The 17910-nt window shown below is 48.2% G+C and overlaps 8 protein-coding genes across 8 annotated transcripts; 4 read left to right on the top strand and 4 right to left on the bottom strand.

Moving 5' to 3' along the window:
* Positions 1–764: 764 nt before the first annotated feature.
* Positions 765–4310, bottom strand: FOBCDRAFT_22468 (Metalloenzyme, LuxS/M16 peptidase-like protein). The gene is made up of 3 exons (XM_031195674.3): positions 3988–4310; positions 1422–3915; positions 765–1365 (listed from the first exon to the last, which is right to left on the bottom strand). Exons 1-3 carry the CDS (start codon positions 4243–4245, stop codon positions 1046–1048), a joined length of 3072 nt encoding a protein of 1023 aa, XP_031028384.2. The 5' UTR covers positions 4246–4310; the 3' UTR covers positions 765–1045.
* A 2654-nt stretch (positions 4311–6964) lies between these two features.
* FOBCDRAFT_258424 (uncharacterized protein) lies at positions 6965–8697 on the bottom strand (the record flags this gene model as incomplete). The annotated part of the gene is made up of 5 exons (XM_059611224.1): positions 8040–8697; positions 7620–7981; positions 7435–7458; positions 7189–7309; positions 6965–7003 (listed from the first exon to the last, which is right to left on the bottom strand). Exons 1-5 carry the CDS (start codon positions 8466–8468, stop codon positions 6965–6967), a joined length of 975 nt encoding a protein of 324 aa, XP_059464441.1. The 5' UTR covers positions 8469–8697.
* FOBCDRAFT_217980 (uncharacterized protein) lies at positions 8698–9793 on the top strand. Its single transcript, XM_059609495.1, has 3 exons — positions 8698–9143; positions 9201–9368; positions 9423–9793. The coding sequence occupies exons 1-3, from the start codon at positions 8880–8882 to the stop codon at positions 9483–9485; spliced, it is 495 nt and encodes a 164-aa protein (XP_059466945.1). The 5' UTR covers positions 8698–8879; the 3' UTR covers positions 9486–9793.
* A 169-nt stretch (positions 9794–9962) lies between these two features.
* FOBCDRAFT_22441 (uncharacterized protein) lies at positions 9963–10842 on the top strand. The gene is made up of 4 exons (XM_031176356.3): positions 9963–10330; positions 10387–10477; positions 10527–10614; positions 10671–10842. Exons 1-4 carry the CDS (start codon positions 9970–9972, stop codon positions 10764–10766), a joined length of 636 nt encoding a protein of 211 aa, XP_031047489.3. The 5' UTR covers positions 9963–9969; the 3' UTR covers positions 10767–10842.
* On the bottom strand, positions 10783–11898 carry FOBCDRAFT_22445 (nucleotide hydrolase-domain-containing protein). The gene is made up of 2 exons (XM_054703802.2): positions 11225–11898; positions 10783–11174 (listed from the first exon to the last, which is right to left on the bottom strand). The coding sequence occupies exons 1-2, from the start codon at positions 11760–11762 to the stop codon at positions 10918–10920; spliced, it is 795 nt and encodes a 264-aa protein (XP_054559777.1). The 5' UTR covers positions 11763–11898; the 3' UTR covers positions 10783–10917.
* A 1404-nt stretch (positions 11899–13302) lies between these two features.
* Positions 13303–15872, top strand: FOBCDRAFT_316999 (uncharacterized protein). The gene has a single exon (XM_031176354.3). The coding sequence runs from the start codon at positions 13636–13638 to the stop codon at positions 15454–15456; it is 1821 nt and encodes a 606-aa protein (XP_031047487.2). The 5' UTR covers positions 13303–13635; the 3' UTR covers positions 15457–15872.
* A 17-nt stretch (positions 15873–15889) lies between these two features.
* On the top strand, positions 15890–16448 carry FOBCDRAFT_22432 (uncharacterized protein). Its single transcript, XM_031176353.3, has 2 exons — positions 15890–16006; positions 16113–16448. The coding sequence occupies exons 1-2, from the start codon at positions 15977–15979 to the stop codon at positions 16359–16361; spliced, it is 279 nt and encodes a 92-aa protein (XP_031047486.3). The 5' UTR covers positions 15890–15976; the 3' UTR covers positions 16362–16448.
* Positions 16448–17596, bottom strand: FOBCDRAFT_22429 (transcriptional regulator TACO1-like protein). The gene is made up of 3 exons (XM_031176352.3): positions 17321–17596; positions 17203–17265; positions 16448–17148 (listed from the first exon to the last, which is right to left on the bottom strand). Exons 1-3 carry the CDS (start codon positions 17535–17537, stop codon positions 16535–16537), a joined length of 894 nt encoding a protein of 297 aa, XP_031047485.1. The 5' UTR covers positions 17538–17596; the 3' UTR covers positions 16448–16534.
* Between the last annotated feature and the right edge of the window lie 314 nt (positions 17597–17910).

Below are 17910 nucleotides of genomic sequence, written 5' to 3'. Positions count from 1 at the left end.
CTTACAACTTGTTTCCGTTTATCGTGACCCATGAATGAGTGGCCTCGAAGCTGCAAGAGTTAAACCACATCCATCCATGCTAGGAGCCCTTGCATGTCTTCAAGAGGTCACTTGCTCCTTTGTTTGCAAGACTAATATAGTAAAACTGGTTTATAATAATATAAAAAACATAAGGGGCGTATTATTATAATATATATTATTAGTATTATTTATAAAAATAAGACCTTTAAAATTAAGTAAAAATTATTGTATAAGGAAGTTACTTTTATATTGATATATATAAATAGGGGAAAAAGGTACTTAAGGAGGGGGGGGGGGAGGCGTAAAGTAGGGCACTATACTACATAAGACTATTACCGACCAGTTTTCCTGTAGGTCGAAGTCTAAATACATACAACTGCATGTTCCCCTTATAAGTCATTCACTTGCTTCTCGACCTTTTCTGATCTGCTGTTTCACAACTTATGCGTAGCTCAAACTACCCCTTGCAGTCCACGCTTCCAAAATTGTTCGTCTGAGCGCTTGCATCTGGACGATGATGACAGTTGACGGTGAACACGGCCCTGCCTGTCTCCTGTCCTTTTGCCCAAGTGCAATGCTTTGATTTACAACTGTTACTGTAGAAAATAGTGCTGAAGTGCGAAAAACTGCTGGTTCTTCTGTATTTAGTCACGAACCTGAGCTTTGTACGCGACCTGTATCAGCTTTCATGGCTGACTGGAAGCGTAAAACATCATAGGACACTCCATCGCAATGGCCAATGGTATCATCACCAAGTCACATCTCATTTTGTGTCTCAACAAAGGCTACCCCAGAACGATCGACCGCTGTTATAGTCATGTACAAAACTGACTCGCTAAAACGAGTTTCCAAATACCAGTATGCATTTACAAGCATCTGATTCCTGCTGTCCAGTGTCTTCTTCCCTCTACCATTGAATGTCAATGTATCGCGCCTCTGTCTAGATGTACCCCCCACCCCCCAACTTGGCTTTTCAAGAACATAAAGTCGTTAACCCAGAGAATTCCAAGACCCAATATAACCTCTACAACTTTGCATCCGTATCCTCATACTCGTTAATGTCCTTGACGGGTCTGGCCCCTGAACTTGCGGTAAGACCGGCCTTGTAAAGCCTGACATCAGTGATTTCCTCGGCCGTCTTTACAGCATCCCCAGGGGAGGGCTCCTCGTCGGCCTTCTTCTGAGCCTCTTCCTGTCGCTTATCGACCCCTTCAGCCTTGCCTTGAGCCTGAAGATGAATTGATAACCGTGCCCTGTGGCTGGAGGCAGGATTGAGGCGCTGGTTGAAGAACTCGATGACCTCGGGTTTGGTCAGGAGCTTAATCTGTGCGGCATCGCGCTGGGCTATCAAGAATGTCAGTAGATGTTCACCACATAAAGCATGCCCTTTGTTAACTTACCAAGCTCGAAGTCGTAGTATTCGTTCGTGATCTGGTTCCAATGACGAGTGGACTCCTGGTCCAGGTTTCTGAGCTTCTCTAGACGCCGGACGATCAGACTTCGCTTGTGGCCCTCGAATTCTGTCTCGCTCATCTTCTCCAGAGTGTCTGCATATCTCATGAGGAAGGCCTCGATACGCGAGTCAAGGAACTCTGGTGTCATTTCACTCTGGATGAGGAAGCGGAAACCATAAGTCGTCGAGAAAGCTCGAGGTCCACTGAAAACGATGTAGCCGAGTTGCTCCTTAGTCCGGAGCTGATCAAAGGCTGGCTCATGGAGCATCTGGTCCAAAAGAAGAGTCTTGGTTCGAATGTCGCGATCTTCTCTGCTACCGACATAAAACCAAGTCTCGACGCAGTGGTTAACATTGGCAGGATCCTTGAGGGTCTTTCTGAAAACGTAGTTGGAACCTTTGGTCAGAATGAGTGACCGCAGGATAGGCCACTGGGCCTTGGGCAAAACCCGTGGCTTCAGGATGGACTCGACCATATCGGTTGCTTTGAGAGCATCCTCCTTGTACATGTTACCATGTACGTACACTTCGATGAAAACCTGACCAAGCATCTGCTTCTGGAACAGCCTGACGCCTTCCAATGTGACACTTGGAAGCTCCGCTGCGAGCTCCTCTACTATAAAGTCCCGTTCGGGGGCATTGAGCCAATTGGTGTAATCGCCAACTTGGTGGTAGGATGATTGCAGCTGCCAGTTGCTGTATCCTCGAATCAAGCGCTCCCTGACAATCCCAAAACGATCTTCCTTGATATCCAGGTCTCGCATTGTTGTGACGACTTGTTCCAAGAGCACGGGCAGCTTATCATTATAGCCGCTAACGTCCAAGAACAGGCCGCGCGAATCGAGACTGACGTTGTACTGCAAGCCAGCCAGCTCCGCGTCGTACGAGTACTCCTCGAGTGCATCACGGACGAGGTCTGAGAACAGTCGAGCCTTGACGTTGTTTTCTGCCGAAGCATATATAAGTGGTGTCTTCAAGCTGACAATAACATTGGCGCGAGGAACCCAGAAGGTATCATCCTTCTTCCACCATGTCCTGGCAATGCTATCATTGCGAAGAACCCGGGGGTTCAGTGCCGGCTCGGCCACCTCCTTCTTCTCGACCTCGAGCTTGTTGGGAATAAACTGGTTCTTGTGAGGCAGGTGAAGGGCAGGCAGTCGATCTTTGGGAGAGACTGCAAAGGCTTTCTTGCACTCCTCCATAAGATCTTCGGGGATCTTTTCATGTCGATATTCAGTTCCGTACCACTTTTCCTTCTGGTCCCAGTTGCCAGGATAATTGCGTGATACAATGACCATGCGGAAGTTATCCGGGCGAATCGTGGAAAGGGCTTTTTCGATCTCATCAGGAGCAAATTCTCGGAGACGGCTGTGCCCACTGAGTAACCATTCCCGAGGAAGAGGCTTTTGCATGACCGAGCTGATTCGGCTGGTAAAGCGACTGGCAGGCGTCTTCTGCTTGAACTTGAAATCGACATCAGCCATTCCCTTCTGCTCTTGAAATATCCACTCCTGGGGTGGGCTCTCACGCAGGAGAGTGATGTACTGGAAAAAGATCTTGACGATTTCAGGGTAGTTCTTAAGACCTTCTTCCGTCAAGCGAACCTGTACATCGAAGATACCAGGAGTACCGGGGCAAACAGGGTAGGCGCCGGCACTAAGACCATTTGCCCAACCCTTGGACTTGATATATGACATGATACTTCCAGGGCCCTCATGCCCGATGAGATGACTAATATATCGGCTAGGTTGAGTAGCAAACATAAACTCCTCATCGATGAAGGGGAAATACAGGTTAAGCTCTCTTGAGTCCATGACGGGCTTCGCGAAACACTGCATACCGAGATCGGTTTCCCTGAAAGGAAGTTCGCCTGGCCATCTGTTTGGTGGAAGTTTTTTGTTGACGACAGGAGAGAACAACTCGGCAACCCATTTCTGAAGCACGTCAAGCGGTTCTCTACCCAGAACAACCAGCTTCATGCGGTTTGCCGAGTAGTGTCTGGCGTGGAACTCGATAAACTTGTCCCTCACATTAATTCCACGTGCCTCAGGAAGTGTCTTGAGAACCTCAAAATTGCCGGTTGAGAAGTGACAGAACGGGTGGTTAGGGTTGGATAGAGACTTCTCTAGCTGATGAAGCCTCCATGTGTCATTTTGAAGATTCTTTTTATTTTCTGAATCAACAGCTTTCAGCTCTCGGTCCAGGGTCTCGGGTAGAAAGAGCGGTTCAATAAAGAACTGAGCGAATCGATCCAGGGCCTCGCGCAGAGGAGAAGGGTTGGTATCTGAAGGATCCTGGTCATTGTCCGGCTTGGCAGAAATATCGAAAAAATAGTTCGTCGATGTTGGCCCAGTGTAAGCATTTGAGCTTCCTGAATTGGCGGAGAGGTATTGGCCGTATTCGTTCTCAATTGGGAATTTCTTGGTGCCCATGAAAAGAAGCTGTTGACAAGCAGAAATGTTAGTCCACTGTCTGTTTGTATGACATCACAAATGTTGAATTGGGGCACTTACATGTTCAACCGCATGGGCCATCCCGGGGATATCAGACTCGTCGCTGAAATTTCCCACATTGACATCCAGGGCAGCGCTGGCCTTATCGGTCTCGGGATCATGCACCAGGAGAGCCTCAAGCTCATTGCCAAGACGAATGACTCGATAGTCGCGGTCATCGAGGGAAGGCTTCTCGAGAGAGTCGGTAACAAGCGTCACCGGTATGGGAGCACCACCCGTCGCTGCGGAGGCATCTTCTTCATGCTGAGAGTGAGGCATTGTGTATGTTGCAAATGCAGATGCAAATGCAGGCGCAAAACCAAAGTCCTACACCGATACTGTCACCGACACCGACACCGACAGTGACACCGACACACACGGCACAAGTTGTATCCGGAAACCGGAGGAAGAAAACGGCCGTGAACCGTGGTAGGGCAGGTCGCCGATCGCAAGGGTTCGTACGAGTTGCGTGCTCAGGTACGAGAGTCGATTGGACAAAGTCGGCGCGTACAGGACAATAGACGCAAGACAATGGAACGAATTTGATCCAATTGATGTCGAGAATTAAGAAAATGATGCAGTGCGGTAAGTATGACAATGGCAAAGCAGAAGTGACCTGGAAGTAAGGTACAGAACGGATACCGTCCCGTAGGTAAGGCTCCCACTGTAAGACAGTCCCTGGAGGCTACAGGGCAGGGCAGGGCAGGGCCGTGTCGCGGGGGAGTAGGTAAGGTACTTGCTGAGGGGTGGTGGGTATGATGCCAGCAATGGAATGGATGGATACAGGGGCTAGATCTGAAAGATGCTGAAGCAGATGGGGAAGCTAGGAACCTAGACCTTGGAAAGGCAAGCTGGGCTGCAGACAATTAGTTACCTATGTCATGAAAAAGGTACCTGTGCTGGTTATATGTAGGTAAACATCGCCTCGGGAGGGCTCTGCAAGGACATGGGGAGGTTACCTTAGCTTAGTTTCCTCACTTTCTAACTGACTAGGGTTAGAATGTCGCTGGCGCAAACGGGGTATTCTTCTTGAGCCAGACCAGTCAGACTGTTGAATTGAGTTGAACTTTTGAATTGTGTCCTTCTATGACCGAACCACTTTGAAGGCAATGATTGAGCTTGTGGGGTGCGCCACTCGATATTGAGCACGCGCACAGCAAAATAAAGAAGCAAAGGGTCTGTGCAAAACCAGCGATCTACTGATGCCTGTGGAGCAGTGTTACCAGTAAAGATGGGTGAGCCTCCGTTGAGATGGGTGTCAGGGTAAGAAGAGAAGAAAAGAGAAGAGAAGGATACCGAGTTTTACCGATTCGGTAATGATGAAAGAGTTTCTCGGCGTGTACGGACCCTATCTCGAAATAGGATCAGTTTTCGAATGACCAATCCCGAATCCTTTTTGGAATCAAGGGTCTTGGCTGGTCCCTGATATCGAGGACGGACAAGAACAACCTTGTTGGGTGATGATGGCTTGCTTAGTAGCTCTGGAAGTTGACAAGGATAATGGATATTGACACGAATGTTCTGGACCCTGGACTCTTTGAGGGACACGACAGTTGTCAGTTGTCGTGCGGGTGCTAGATTTGAATAGATGCTAAAGGGAATGCTGGGGAGTTGATGCTGGGTAAGGTAGGTAGGTAGCCAAGTCCTTCCAGGCCTTTCTTCGTTTTTGTCCTTGCTAATGTGATGTGTTCAAAATGAGGTGGCTAAACAACTAAGCAACAATTCGTCAGCAAGGTGCTGTCTCTTCATCACGTATGATGAGCTTGGCCAGACAACAAAAGCCTCTGCCTATTAATAACCATCGTGGAATGCTGAGGCGGAGATGTGTGCGTGTATGAAGGAACAAAATGAGGTGGCAGATAGGCAAATAAATCCGAGACGATGGTGTCAAAACGGGTATGGATGTTATTCGTTTCTCCTTCGCACGTACTAGTATCGAGAGAGCTGAACATGGTCATTACTTACATACATGGGAATCAACACCAATGATATCAAAGCCTGAATAACACCCATATATCTAGGCATGTGCTTCCATGATATAAGGTAGTACTTATTTCATGGTCAGTTTCTTGCAACGCTCCTCTCGGGGTTCTTATGCTGACATAGAAGCTCAGTGATTCGCGAACATGCGCTAAAATAAATAAGACTGTTCTCTTTCGTCTTCCAAATGCTCAATAAGTCGGATCTCTACTCTGTGGTATCAAAATCTGTGAATGGTGACCCCTGGTCGCGGCAGATCCTTAGGCGTCCGACCAATCCAATACATCAACTACCTTCCATTACCTAGAGTTCCGAAAGGTCCCTGTCGGGTCCCTGACTGGGGTAGGACAGAAGTGATCAAGGGGAGGCAAGAAAACCTAGGATCTCTATCCTAAACGACAAAAAGACTTGAATAAATTTAGTATCATTTGGTGTAGATTTGATAGACCTTAGATTGTAATAAATTTTTTTTTTTTTTTTTTGCACTCTCGTTTAACATCAGAGGTTTTCTTGCTCCCTGGAGGCTATGAACAAAGAAGAGAAAAAACTCACGAGGAGTGCAGACTACTCCTACCTGTATGTATCTGTGAGGTGTCAAATAGAGCACCACCGTTGCCGCTAGAATTAGATATTGTTCCTTAGCTTCTGGATTTGTATGCTGCTTGCATATGTTGCTTCCTTTGATGAGTAACATGAAGCGGCCACCTTGCTGGTCAAATATTTGCCCAATTTCAACTTATGTTCAATGTTGTACCGTCCAATAGGTCGGTAATTAATGAAGCATGGTGCTAAATGGGCCCAAATTCCCGGATGATATTTGGAATATATAAACGGATCTAAATTTTGTGTAAATTGGAAGAGATGAGATTGTACGGGTGAAATGAGAGGCTATTTATTATCCTTCTCGGCATCTCAATCACTTCCGTATCACCATCCACGGAGTTGTAAGCACAGCGCTACATATATCGATCGCTGTTCTGCTTGGGCAATTTACCTAACATCACAGAAGCCCTGAGCCTCATCTCAAAGTTGCCAGTGCAACAGTGTTATTGGCTGTCTGTATACGTGATACTACGGCCTTAATTTTACATTAACACCAATTATCGGCTGATCAAGGTTGGTAGAGATTCTGAGTAGTATAGGTAAATAATGTCCATGTATGTACCATAGTGATTCACTGATTGTATACCGTAGTAATAGTGGCTGCATCTCATTGCAGTCTCAGGAGTATACATCACATACCTTGGGTGCACATGGTACAAGCTCAATGCAAGTCGCCCCTGTATCCCTTGTGTCCAACAAGCCCTTAATCATGAAAATCGGCAAATTATTATGGCTTTCCTGTCTTTGCTCAGGGGATGCACTTTAGTACCCATGAAGCTGCTGTCTAACAGTCGCTATTAAAGGGGTTTGCTCAGCAATTGCGATAATTGCTGTGCGATATGCAATGCTAGAATCTTCGTTTTCCCACTTCCTTCACTTCTTTACCTTGTTGGCTTGCCCCCATTTCGCCTGGTCCCGGTATGTAATGATGTGGGAATGGGCAAATAGGTAGCGTCCTCCTGTGTATACCAAGGAGCTCCAGACTTGGGTCAGAGATGATGCAGAGTGTCAAATTCGCAGATGACATCAAGTAAATACATCCCCATGGACTTGATATGGGCTAATCATACATGTGCGCCATTTGACCCCTCTTAGGACAGTCGACAGCTTTGTGACCAGTCTGGTGGCACTTGTAGCAGGTCATGGCTTTTCCAGCAGGTGAGAACTGGCTCCCGCCTCCTGAGGAAATACCACCACCAGAGGATATTGATGTTGGCTTGCTTAGCTTCACCTCTTTTTTCTTCCTCTTATCCCGGAATTCTTTGGCTTTGGCACTCTCTGCAGTTGGCCGTGACCGGGAACGGGAGCGTGAACGGCTTGGGCTATCACTGGATGGCTTCCGCTTTTGTCCATGCGCCGGTGCATTTGCGTCGTCTGAGTCCTCATCTTCACTCTCGCTCTCGTTGTCTGATGTCTTCTGGGATTCTGGTTTCTGTCACGGTCAGTCAGCAGTCTTGGTCCTATCTATCACAGCATAGTGATCGACATGCCTGGTTCGCCGCCTTCTTGAAGCTATTTGTTGAAGTACGCCCGTTTCTCGGCACATCCTCATTATCGCCTGAGTCATTAGATGAATCCATATCACCATACCCAACATACACGACATTGAGAGGTGCTTTGGTCTGACTTGCAGCTTTTAACCCAGCAAATGGGTTGTCAAGAACCCAATGTGTGTCGGCCCCAACATGCTTCTCCAGGGCCTCTTGTCGTTTGGTTTCTTGTGCATCAAGAGCGGCTTTGATTGCAGCCTGGTCAATGTTCAGGTCAAGGCGACCCGCCGCTGGGGAATGTCCAGTCTTTCTTTTCTTGGATGAATGTGTTTCTGAATCCGGGGACGAGTTTTCTGAGGCCACTGCCCGTTGCATAAACTTCATAGTAAGAAGTCTCGAAGAGACTGCTCGTGGTGTTTCGGGCGCCATGATGAATGTTCGTGTCAACGATTATTATATTTGCGAAGACGCTTCGTAGGTGATGTAGTATAATTCGAGTGGGAAAAGCTCCGGTGGCGCAAACACGTGGAGAGGCTATAGCTACAGGGAAGAAAACGGCCCTGTGTATTAAGTTAATTCATGAAGATCGATTTACAAACTCTTGTAGTAATTCGATTACAAGAGGGCAAAAAAAAACCGTGTTTATCGCAAAACGCGATGTTCCTTACCCAGTCGCATTACCTCCGTCTAGAAGAACAAAAATATTTCGGTCGCGGATAAACCAGGGATCCGGGGCTGCAATCATCGCCAGGCAAGTTCAATGCCTCACATCCACGGGAAGATCATTCAGCGCCGACACTGACGACTCGATCCGCACACCGAGAAATCGACGAATTTACAATGGCTACGTCTCAATTGAGAGCAATTGGAGTCTTTGCGCGCAGTGCGCGCCTCTCCCAGCGCGCCTTTACCACCTCCGCTCGGCAATTCGAGGCTGCTGTCTCTACCAAAACTAACGAGACTGCCCCCGCCCCCGTCAACGAGAACAAGCCTGTCGAGATCAACCAAGCTCCCAACCGCGTCGGTGTCTGGTCCCGTAGCCAGAGACCACGTTCTCAGGCCATGACCGGCCCCCGTTTCGAGCAGACCGACTTCGATCTCCAGGTACAACCGAGGCGAGGGAGCTAGGATGGAATATCAAATTAGCTAACTGTGTTATAGCCTCAACCCAAGGCCGCCATTGAGATGATTCACAAGCAACCCGTTACATGGACGCACGAGCGCATTGTTGCCTGCAATGGTGGTGGTGGTCCCGAGGGTCATCCCAGAGTCTTCATCAACACCGACAAGCCCGAGATTGCTGTTTGTGGCTACTGCGGCCTACCTTTCGTACGAAACACCCCTAGCAATTTATGCTTTGTCAATACTGATACTATATTTTAGGCCCATGAACACCACCGCACCCATCTCGAATCCCTCCCAGAGACTTCTTACCCTCTGTCATAATCAGCATCGAACGATAGGACCGGAAAGGGAGGGTTGCTATCTGGATCACTACCTAGACATGTGCTAGAGGCCAAAGGGGTCCGTGTACTGTGATGTTTCTGAATGGAGAACTCAAACTTCTGTATATACTCCGCGAATACAATGAAAGAACAAACCGACAGCTTTCCTAGTGCGGTCTTCATGTCTATTTGCTCTGATGGCATGTCAAAATCACCATCGATTCGGCATGTTGTTAAGAACTATCACAAATATCCACTGAAGCGTTCGGATCCTGAATTATGCTGCTGTTTCACATTATCTAAATGAATGTGATGCTTGCCTACCTCCGGCGATAGTGTGTAAGGGAACTACCTAGAAGGGATTATAAATGGTGCGCTGCGATTGGCTAAAGAGGAGCTTGATACAAACGGATAGAAAGAGACCCATAGAGTCCAACTCCGGCCCCACTATGACGGTTGTTTGCTTTCAAGCACGATTCTAAACTATGCCTCAGCTTCAAACATCACGTCTCAACTCTGCAACGACACCAGTGCTTCTCTGTTTACTACTTGTAATCTCTCTGTTCCCTGGTCTGTTTCACTATCTCTGGACACTGCCTTTTAGCCTTGTTGGATTATCAGGATCCCCTCAACCCCGCTCAACTGTCCCTCCAGTTATAGACCGTTCGACGGCAACAACCATGAGCTTTTTTCAGAAGCAATTCACCCTTCCTGCTAAGTCACGGGGATCATACCTCATAACTGATCAGGTTGTGTCTTCACTTCCCGAAATTCGGGATTACAAGGTCGGCCTTTTGAACCTTTTCGTTCAACACACGAGCTGTGCTTTGAGCTTGAACGAGAACTGTAAGCTGAATTATACGGGCCCGGAGAGCTCTTGATGCTGATATGAGAAAACTAAGGGGACTCTGATGTTCGAGAGGATATGAGCGATGCTCTTGACAGAATCGCGCCAGCTGAAGGACCCAAGGGAGAGGCTCTATACCGTCATGAGTGAGTGCTTTGCGTATAAGTCGCAAGAGGAGACATTGACAGCTGCCAGTGCCGAGGGCCCAGACGACATGCCTGCCCATATCAAGTCTGCACTCATTGGGGCGAGCGTTACTATTCCCATTAAGGATGGAAAGCTTGTAAGTGCCAGCCAATTTTTAACTCGGCCATAAGTGACTGATATCGCCATGCCTAGGCTACAGGAACTTGGCAGGGAATCTGGTACCTTGAGTTCCGTGCCGCTCGCCACCAGAGACGGGTCGTTGCAACTATCCAGGGGGAAAAGGCTTGAGTGAGATGCACAGAAAAGTGGGACTTAGATGTATAGAAAAGGGAAAGAAAAGAGAAAACCTAGACTTGAGCTTTTACACGTCCTTTCTATACGAGCAAACAACCAAAAACGCCGAACACCATCGCCGTGTCTCCGCGGTCCTATAGGGGGATCAGCTTGTTCCATTCTCCTCCTTCATGTCCGTATCGGCGCCTGCCAAGACTTTTGTGTATGGAACATAGCCCTCTGGCGCGGCAGACCCTGGTGTGGCAGCGACGACGTTGCCATTCTCGTCCACGAACTCAAAGTTGTATCGACTGAGAAGATGGGGAATTGCAGAAAGCTGTGGGCCGTATCGGGCAGTGTTGTCGTAGAGTTCGAATAGAGGAACGGCCAAAAGCTTCATGTTCTTGGGAACGCTTAGAACCTCTACGAGAAGAATAAGTATCTAGTTTCTCAATGATGATCGGTTGACCTACTTTGTTTGGGCAACTGAATAAAGTAGAGCTTCTTGCACTCTTTTGGCCTCGTCACATGCGCCGGGATAAACGGATACATGAACGTTTCGAAGTTAGGCCTCCACCACTGAGCAAGGCAGTCACCCACTTGCCAGTCACCAGCTTCCTCACCCTCCCCCAAGCGGCCGACAGGCGCCAGTCTCTCGTCCAGCCGCGACTTGAAGCCTTGAATCTCATCGTCTTCGGGGCGCAGGTAGTCTCCGGGGAGCTTGAAAAAGGCATTGGCGATTTGCAGCATCAGAATATGTGGGTGGTTGTGCTCGTGGCAGACGAGAATGCCTTCGCAAGTGCGGCGCATCCCATGTTCCGTGTAGTGTTCCTCGAGTCTCTTGAGACGAGCGATGACTGATGGGTCCTCTTCAGGCTGGGTTTCCTTGACTCCAAACGTGTAGTTCGACAGTGGGTAGAGCGTCACCTTTTCGGGTTGATTACCATTGAAGGACAGGGGAATGACGGGCGGCTGTCCTGACTGAAGCGCATCGGGGGTTATTGTTGACATGGCTGCTACTCAGGCGCTACCAAGGGAGAAGTATTATATAGTCAAGTATCTCGAAGTCTCAAGGTATGATGCCGTCGTCGAGTCGAATGCAGTATTGGCTACTAGGGCATCTATGTCGGTACCTGAGGAATTGCGGAGAGCTCAGGTCAGTCAGTGCTTGTAGAGCTCCAGGATTATTTACGGCAAAATATGTCCCAAGTTCCTAAACAAGAAGGCGGTGTAAGGTCGCCAGGAAGTGTTATAATATAGTCTTTGCGATGGATGACAACCAATAAAACGTATTGAGGGACTCATAATCCGCTATTATGGTTTATGTAAAGCAATGAGTGTGCGAACTGATTAGAATATTATCCCACCTGAGTTGATACTACCTATGCATTGGTAACTGTGTGGCGTAGAAACCTGGTATTTCCAGCGAGTCGACGTTCTGAATCGTTGTGAGAAGAAGCTACCTAGTTACATACAATTACGATCACCTATTAGGACAGAAACCGGGCTCAAGAACAACAAAATTGACGTGGCTAGTAATGTGAACGTTGTATATGTATGTCGAGTTGAATAGTAAAATACCTCTTTTAATGTTTTGATAAACTGGCTTCAAGATTAAGCGGTCGTCTGATGTACCTATACTTACATATAGGACATAAGGCTTGTAACAAACCCGGAATGGGACCTGAGTCCACTGTGCGTTGACCTCAGCGTACCATTTTCTCATCTCTTTCCGAACCTTCATCGCTATGCTTGCAATGGACATCTTGTTATGATCTAGACTGACGGATTGTATCAAGGTTAGAGTTATGTCTCTGAGGAATATTGTATTTCCGTAGACCTGCCTTTTTAGGTAATGAGAACAAGGATTCTTGGAACTAGCCTGAAGATGGCTCCTGTGATGCAACTGGCTGAGATTTCTGAGGGTGCTGTATAATAAAAGTTCCGAGTTGGATTCGATCGATCTTTTCACAGGAGAATTTTCATATAACATGACGAAATAGATAACTGCAGCTGATAGCTGGAGAGGTACCCGCACTGACTGTGACAAGGTGCAAGTCATGGGTGTTTGGATAACGGGGTTAACCGGCGGGGTTCTTTTTTTCCAGCATACCCAATCGAACTGGCCGAATGCTTCCAGGGCAGCAGGGGAAAGGTACTTATACATGTATTCAGGCGTGTCTTATGCTTGGATCAGATGTTGTGTAGAAAAGTGATCGTCGCAATAAGTGTCCGGAACCGGCCAGTCAGGACAAAGAATCATTGTTTGGCTGAGCTACTATAACCTTAGATCAGAGCTGACGAAGTCAGAGAAGACCAACCAGTTCGTCCATTGAGTAAAACATATAACTAGCCGTCAATTGGCGAATTGCAGTAGGACGGATAGCAGTCGAATCATTCACTCATCTAATATAGTATCTATCCATCCATTCGTTTGATTCATCATGTTCTATCTGGGCTGTCAAAATGTTGGAGACATAAGTAGGTAGAGATTGATCGAGACCCATTGTATGTCGAGTTTTAGAATGGTCTAGCCAGACTTAGAACCAGGGCCGCTGTTAGGCGTACCAATGTTCGCACTATCATCCCCCCAAACCTCGATTTGTGTTTGGTCTGCCCACGGCGTCGTCGCCGTCAAAATCAAAATCCCCATTCTAACGTTGATTTACCTATCTCCCGCCCTTACTACTCACAATCCTGCAAAATCCTTCACGTGCCGTCACTCATAAAAATCCCCTTCTCTGGCAAGGCAAACATCTTTCCCGAGCTTGTTGCGTCATGCGCATACCGAGACATCCCTCTTTGTCTAGTCTTAGCTCGCCTGGAGGAACCTGTTAAAACTCAAGGCATTACGAGTACAGTACTGTAGGTATACGAGTAGACTATGGATGAGGCAAGCCTTGTCAATAGCCTCTCTCAGAGGCTCTCAGAGCTCGAGCACAAGGTTCACACCTTTCGCCACGAGGTGGCAGCTGATTTCCTGCGCTACTACCACGATCTGCTCCGAGACACACAACCCGACATCGCTTCCAATGTTGCCCAGTCCATAGCCCAGTCATTACCCAAATACCCAGACCTCAGCTCAGTCCTCACAAGTCTGGATCTGGACCTTAATAAAGCTGCAGCTGACTCACAAACTCTACCACTTGAATCGACTCAACGTCACTTTTCCCCGCCGGCCACTGTCGCTACCTCCGGATCGGGAGCCGCAGAGCCTCCAGGCAGCCCCCGCGATCGACATCACGAATTGCTCTTTTACCTTCCCCTGCTAGAGGGCTCTCCTCCAAGACCGCCTACCTCTCCTCACCTCACAAATAACCACACTCCTCCTCTCGACATGTTGTTGCCTGACCCGAGCATCCAGGCAGACGAGAAGCAACACTCAGCCATTGAGACAGGAAGGAAACCCGATAACGGCACTGACCAACTGCAGAATGCCTTGCCGGTAGTGCCTCATTCGCCTGGACGGCCAGGTCATATTCGCCGCTCAACCAATGATACAGTCTCGTCGTGCCATTCGGATCGAAGCGAGTCGAAAACTCCACGGAGCGCCCTACGACGGTCTTCAAGTAGTTCCAAACCTCCACAGAGTCCTAGACGTGTGCGTTTTGATGTCATGGGAGCAGAGGTCTTACCTACAGCATCACCACAACCTACCGATTCCATGATTCCCCCCGAAGCGTCTGCCGCATCCACCGACCAGCCTCGCGCGGAATCTATGCTCGACGATGACCTGGAGGACCTACCACCGCCCCGAAAGATTTCTTCTTCAGAAGCACTGAGAGCGCTATCTAGGGCGCCGTTGGAGGAAGGAGTGTGGACCGAGGTTAATTCAAACCCAGATCAAAGCTCCGGTGAAGAGGACAAGAAATATGCAAGCATTTCTGAATTTCCGTCAGAAGAACGGGCCAGTCCGATTATTATTGCACCGGAACCGCCATCGCCACGCCACGTTCCAGAATCTGTTCGGATCGAACGCACGTTGGGGAGCGTAAGTGAGGACCCAGACGAGGACCAGGATTCATCCGATGACGACTTTCTCTCAATGGCGAAACCTAGATCTTTTACCAATAAGAAAGCTCCTGCATCGCCATCTTTGAACAGAATCCCCGAGGAGAGCCAGGCCAGTGGCCATGATGCAAGCCCAGCTTCATCTACTAAAGCTCCAAGTTCTGGTACTCACGACGAACTGGGAGCCGTCGACGAGAACTTGGATGAGGAAGACGAGCTTTTTCACTTTGAGGAAGGCGGCGGCTTATCTGCGCCGCCAAAGCCCAAATCGAAACCACACCCCCTTGCGGTCGAGGAGGATATCGAAGTTGACTTGCCGGATGTACCGGAGACTGAGCAGTCTCTATACGCAACTTCACCAGCAGTACACATAACCAAGAGGCCTGGCTCAGGGCCGACGACACCAATCGCGGCCCGATTTCAAGCTGGTTCTGTGGGATCATACAAAGGACGGCCAGTAGTCATGCCTGTCGTTCGTAATCCCGAAGTACATGCTCAGGCTGCCTCATTAGGGCACTTCAATACGTTTGTTGGGGGATTGGACGGACGCAGCGGCATGGATGAAGCAGATCTAAGCAGCTTCCGCGCCAGCGTCGCCAATACCGGCTTCTCTGGCACCCCGCGCAGTTTCACGGAACGCCTGATGATGGAAGAAGCTCAAAAGGCAAGGGCTGGTGGTCCGAGGCTAAGCTAAGAATACATTGTACCACAAGGAGTTTGGGGATCTTATGCATACGTCAAGGTCTTGGGCCTGGAATTCTGGATAGCTCGTTGTTGGCGTTGAACATATTGCGATAAGGAGTTTACATATTTATATATATATATACACGCACAGGTGGTGGGCTGTGGATTAAGGATGATATACGATTAGAAAACGTTATATATACCTCTTCGTTGAGGGAATGGTTGGCCAAGACATTCGAGGAAGCAGCAAAATCTCATGGGAATATCCTAATATGAATCTTTGTTTTCTGACAGGTAGGTCTTTGGGTAGTTTTGGCATCATGATGTCTCAAGAAATATCTTGCATCAGCTCACATGAAAGCTACCAATCATCGTGATCTGATTTTCATAGCGGGGTACCTAGTTTCTAACGCTCTACCGGGGGTATGTGTCTAGAAAGCATCATCCCGTCATGCAAGACAAACATTTTGCCTCCATTCTCAGCATCAACTCAATTGCCTAAGAAGGTGCCAAAGAAAACGACATTCAAAATGGGTGGTCTTAACCTCGAAGTGTTCAAGGTATGTTTATGTTATGTTCCCGCAGCATAGTTTTGTGTGTTTCGAAGTGGCTCTGTTGAAGACGATGACGAGTTGCGAACAAGACACTGACATGGCATGTCCGCAGTTCGGCACGTATATCATGTTTCCTATCGGAATCATGTTCTACTTTGGCACCAACCTCGATAACCGCTTCGCCGTACCTGGCTTCTGGCCCAAGCCTGAAGAGTGCAACAAGATCCCCAAGGACCGAGACGAGATCAAAGCCGAGTATGACCGCATCGTGGCGCGACAAAAGCTCCGACAGGCCAAAAAGCTTGAAGAGGAACGCAAAAGAGCAGCACAGCAGCCCGAGAATGACCAGCCCGATTCTTGAAGCCCAGCGAATCGGATTCAAGCATGTACATTATTAGCCCGAGGGTTCGGCAACGGCAGCATTAACGATGTATTCATGGCGTTTGGAAGGCATTGGAAATATTCCCCCTCTGTTGGTATGGGCAAAATACAGCATCGTACGAAATTGTTACAAACTCATCGCTGTTCTATGTTTTATACATCCAGGTTTCTTTCAACCTTGTCCCACTCTTCGTCCCCTACAGCTCCCTGACGTACATTGGCATAAATGGCTCTGACTTCGGGATATTCCTTGAGTCCGTTGAAGAGCATGTCGAGAGCATTAGCTTGCTCTGTGGTGTCAATGCTGACTTTTGTGTCCTCGTTCGGTGCCCAGACAATGTCTGAGTCGAGAATCTCAAGCTCAAATTTCTTAGACAGGGCCTCAGTGATGGCTGTCAACGTGTTTGGCTGGGTCCAAGCCAAGAAGTCACCCTCTGGCAGTTCCTCGACATCTTCCAATCCCTCGTGCTCAATCGCCTCGTCCAGAACATCTGAGAGTGACGGCCCGCACTCCTCGGCTTTGAAAACAGCTCTACCACGTCTTGTAAAGTAGAAGGTTGTTGACCCAACCACTCCACCGGCCTTCTTCACCACGAGGCGCAGGTCATGAAGAGTCCGAGTCTTATTGTCTGTCTCAGCATCGATGACCATCGCAATGTCAGGGGGCATGAGGACCTCCAGAGACATAGACTCGAGCTGTGCGCCTGTGGCTGAACGACCTTGACCTCGTGCAATTGCGCCCTCGATTAAGTTCTTTGGTATACTCGCTAACACCAAGAGTCAGACACAAATCCGGACTAAAGACTACTGTGCATATATACCTTTTGTTGCAGCGTTTATTGCAGTGGCCAGTTGAGGGTTGAATTTGACATCATCTCCATACACTATCGAATATTAGAAAAACCCTCAGGCCGTAAACATGCACACAGTGATGCCTACTTCTTGAATACATAGCAATTGTCTTGGTGAAATTAGATCTCTCAGTCATCTTCTTCTTATCAGTTACAGCTTTGATGTGTTTTGTCTTGGACCACTTGTTGTGACCAGCCAATTGAGCTGGTGTTGTCACGAAAGATCGTTGACATTGGTGACAGATTGAGTTGGCAATTGACTTTGGTGCCTTTATCAGCGGGTTCAGACACTTTCGTGTCGCCATAGTGAGCGAGGGGGCCACACCGAGATGCTACCCTTGAGTATCAGAATCTGTCAATAGAGAAATATTCGGGTTTCGTGACTTCTGGTCCGAGTCTTCATCATGCCCGGCTCAGGGTGAATCGGCCAAACTCCGGACGCTGAGGATGCCCCACAATGACTTACAGTGGTTCTCAGAAGCAATGAAACCTAAGTGGCATGTGGCATAAGGTACTAAGGTAAGTAGTCTAGGGGATCTCGAAGTCAGCTACTTTACCTACTTTAGGTATCCATTACCAGTCTTACCTCTTGAAACATTCATAGCAAGAGACCACAAATTCAATTACTCCTGCGACTTCACTACGTATTCATCGAACTCTCATATAGTTGACGTCGTC

Source organism: Fusarium oxysporum, chromosome III, assembly GCF_013085055.1.
Source record: "Fusarium oxysporum Fo47 chromosome III, complete sequence".
NCBI lineage: Eukaryota > Fungi > Ascomycota > Sordariomycetes > Hypocreales > Nectriaceae > Fusarium > Fusarium oxysporum.
The sequence above is the reverse complement of the archived record's forward strand: the minus strand, read 5'-3'. Positions and strand labels throughout refer to the sequence as shown.

Excerpts from the sequence above, each read along its gene's own strand:
- FOBCDRAFT_22468 (XM_031195674.3), bottom strand. The coding sequence starts at position 4,245 with ATGCCTCACTCTCAGCATGAAGAAGATGCCTCCGCAGCGACGGGTGGT. Across the intron at positions 3,916-3,987 it reads TGGCCCATGCGGTTGAACAT|CTTCTTTTCATGGGCACCAA; the intron begins GTAAGTGCCCCA and ends GCTTGTCAACAG. Across the intron at positions 1,366-1,421 it reads ATACTACGACTTCGAGCTTG|CCCAGCGCGATGCCGCACAG; the intron begins GTAAGTTAACAA and ends CATTCTTGATAG.
- FOBCDRAFT_22445 (XM_054703802.2), bottom strand. The coding sequence starts at position 11,762 with ATGTCAACAATAACCCCCGATGCGCTTCAGTCAGGACAGCCGCCCGTC. Across the intron at positions 11,175-11,224 it reads TATTCAGTTGCCCAAACAAA|AGGTTCTAAGCGTTCCCAAG; the intron begins GTAGGTCAACCG and ends TTCTTCTCGTAG.
- FOBCDRAFT_22429 (XM_031176352.3), bottom strand. The coding sequence starts at position 17,537 with ATGGCGACACGAAAGTGTCTGAACCCGCTGATAAAGGCACCAAAGTCA. Across the intron at positions 17,266-17,320 it reads AATTGCTATGTATTCAAGAA|TGTATGGAGATGATGTCAAA; the intron begins GTAGGCATCACT and ends AATATTCGATAG. Across the intron at positions 17,149-17,202 it reads AATAAACGCTGCAACAAAAG|CGAGTATACCAAAGAACTTA; the intron begins GTATATATGCAC and ends TCTTGGTGTTAG.
- FOBCDRAFT_316999 (XM_031176354.3), top strand. The coding sequence starts at position 13,636 with ATGGATGAGGCAAGCCTTGTCAATAGCCTCTCTCAGAGGCTCTCAGAG.
- FOBCDRAFT_22441 (XM_031176356.3), top strand. The coding sequence starts at position 9,970 with ATGCCTCAGCTTCAAACATCACGTCTCAACTCTGCAACGACACCAGTG. Across the intron at positions 10,331-10,386 it reads TTTGAGCTTGAACGAGAACT|GGGACTCTGATGTTCGAGAG; the intron begins GTAAGCTGAATT and ends GAGAAAACTAAG. Across the intron at positions 10,615-10,670 it reads CCATTAAGGATGGAAAGCTT|GCTACAGGAACTTGGCAGGG; the intron begins GTAAGTGCCAGC and ends CGCCATGCCTAG.
- FOBCDRAFT_22432 (XM_031176353.3), top strand. The coding sequence starts at position 15,977 with ATGGGTGGTCTTAACCTCGAAGTGTTCAAG. Across the intron at positions 16,007-16,112 it reads TTAACCTCGAAGTGTTCAAG|TTCGGCACGTATATCATGTT; the intron begins GTATGTTTATGT and ends GCATGTCCGCAG.
- FOBCDRAFT_217980 (XM_059609495.1), top strand. The coding sequence starts at position 8,880 with ATGGCTACGTCTCAATTGAGAGCAATTGGAGTCTTTGCGCGCAGTGCG. Across the intron at positions 9,144-9,200 it reads AGACCGACTTCGATCTCCAG|CCTCAACCCAAGGCCGCCAT; the intron begins GTACAACCGAGG and ends ACTGTGTTATAG. Across the intron at positions 9,369-9,422 it reads GCTACTGCGGCCTACCTTTC|GCCCATGAACACCACCGCAC; the intron begins GTACGAAACACC and ends ACTATATTTTAG.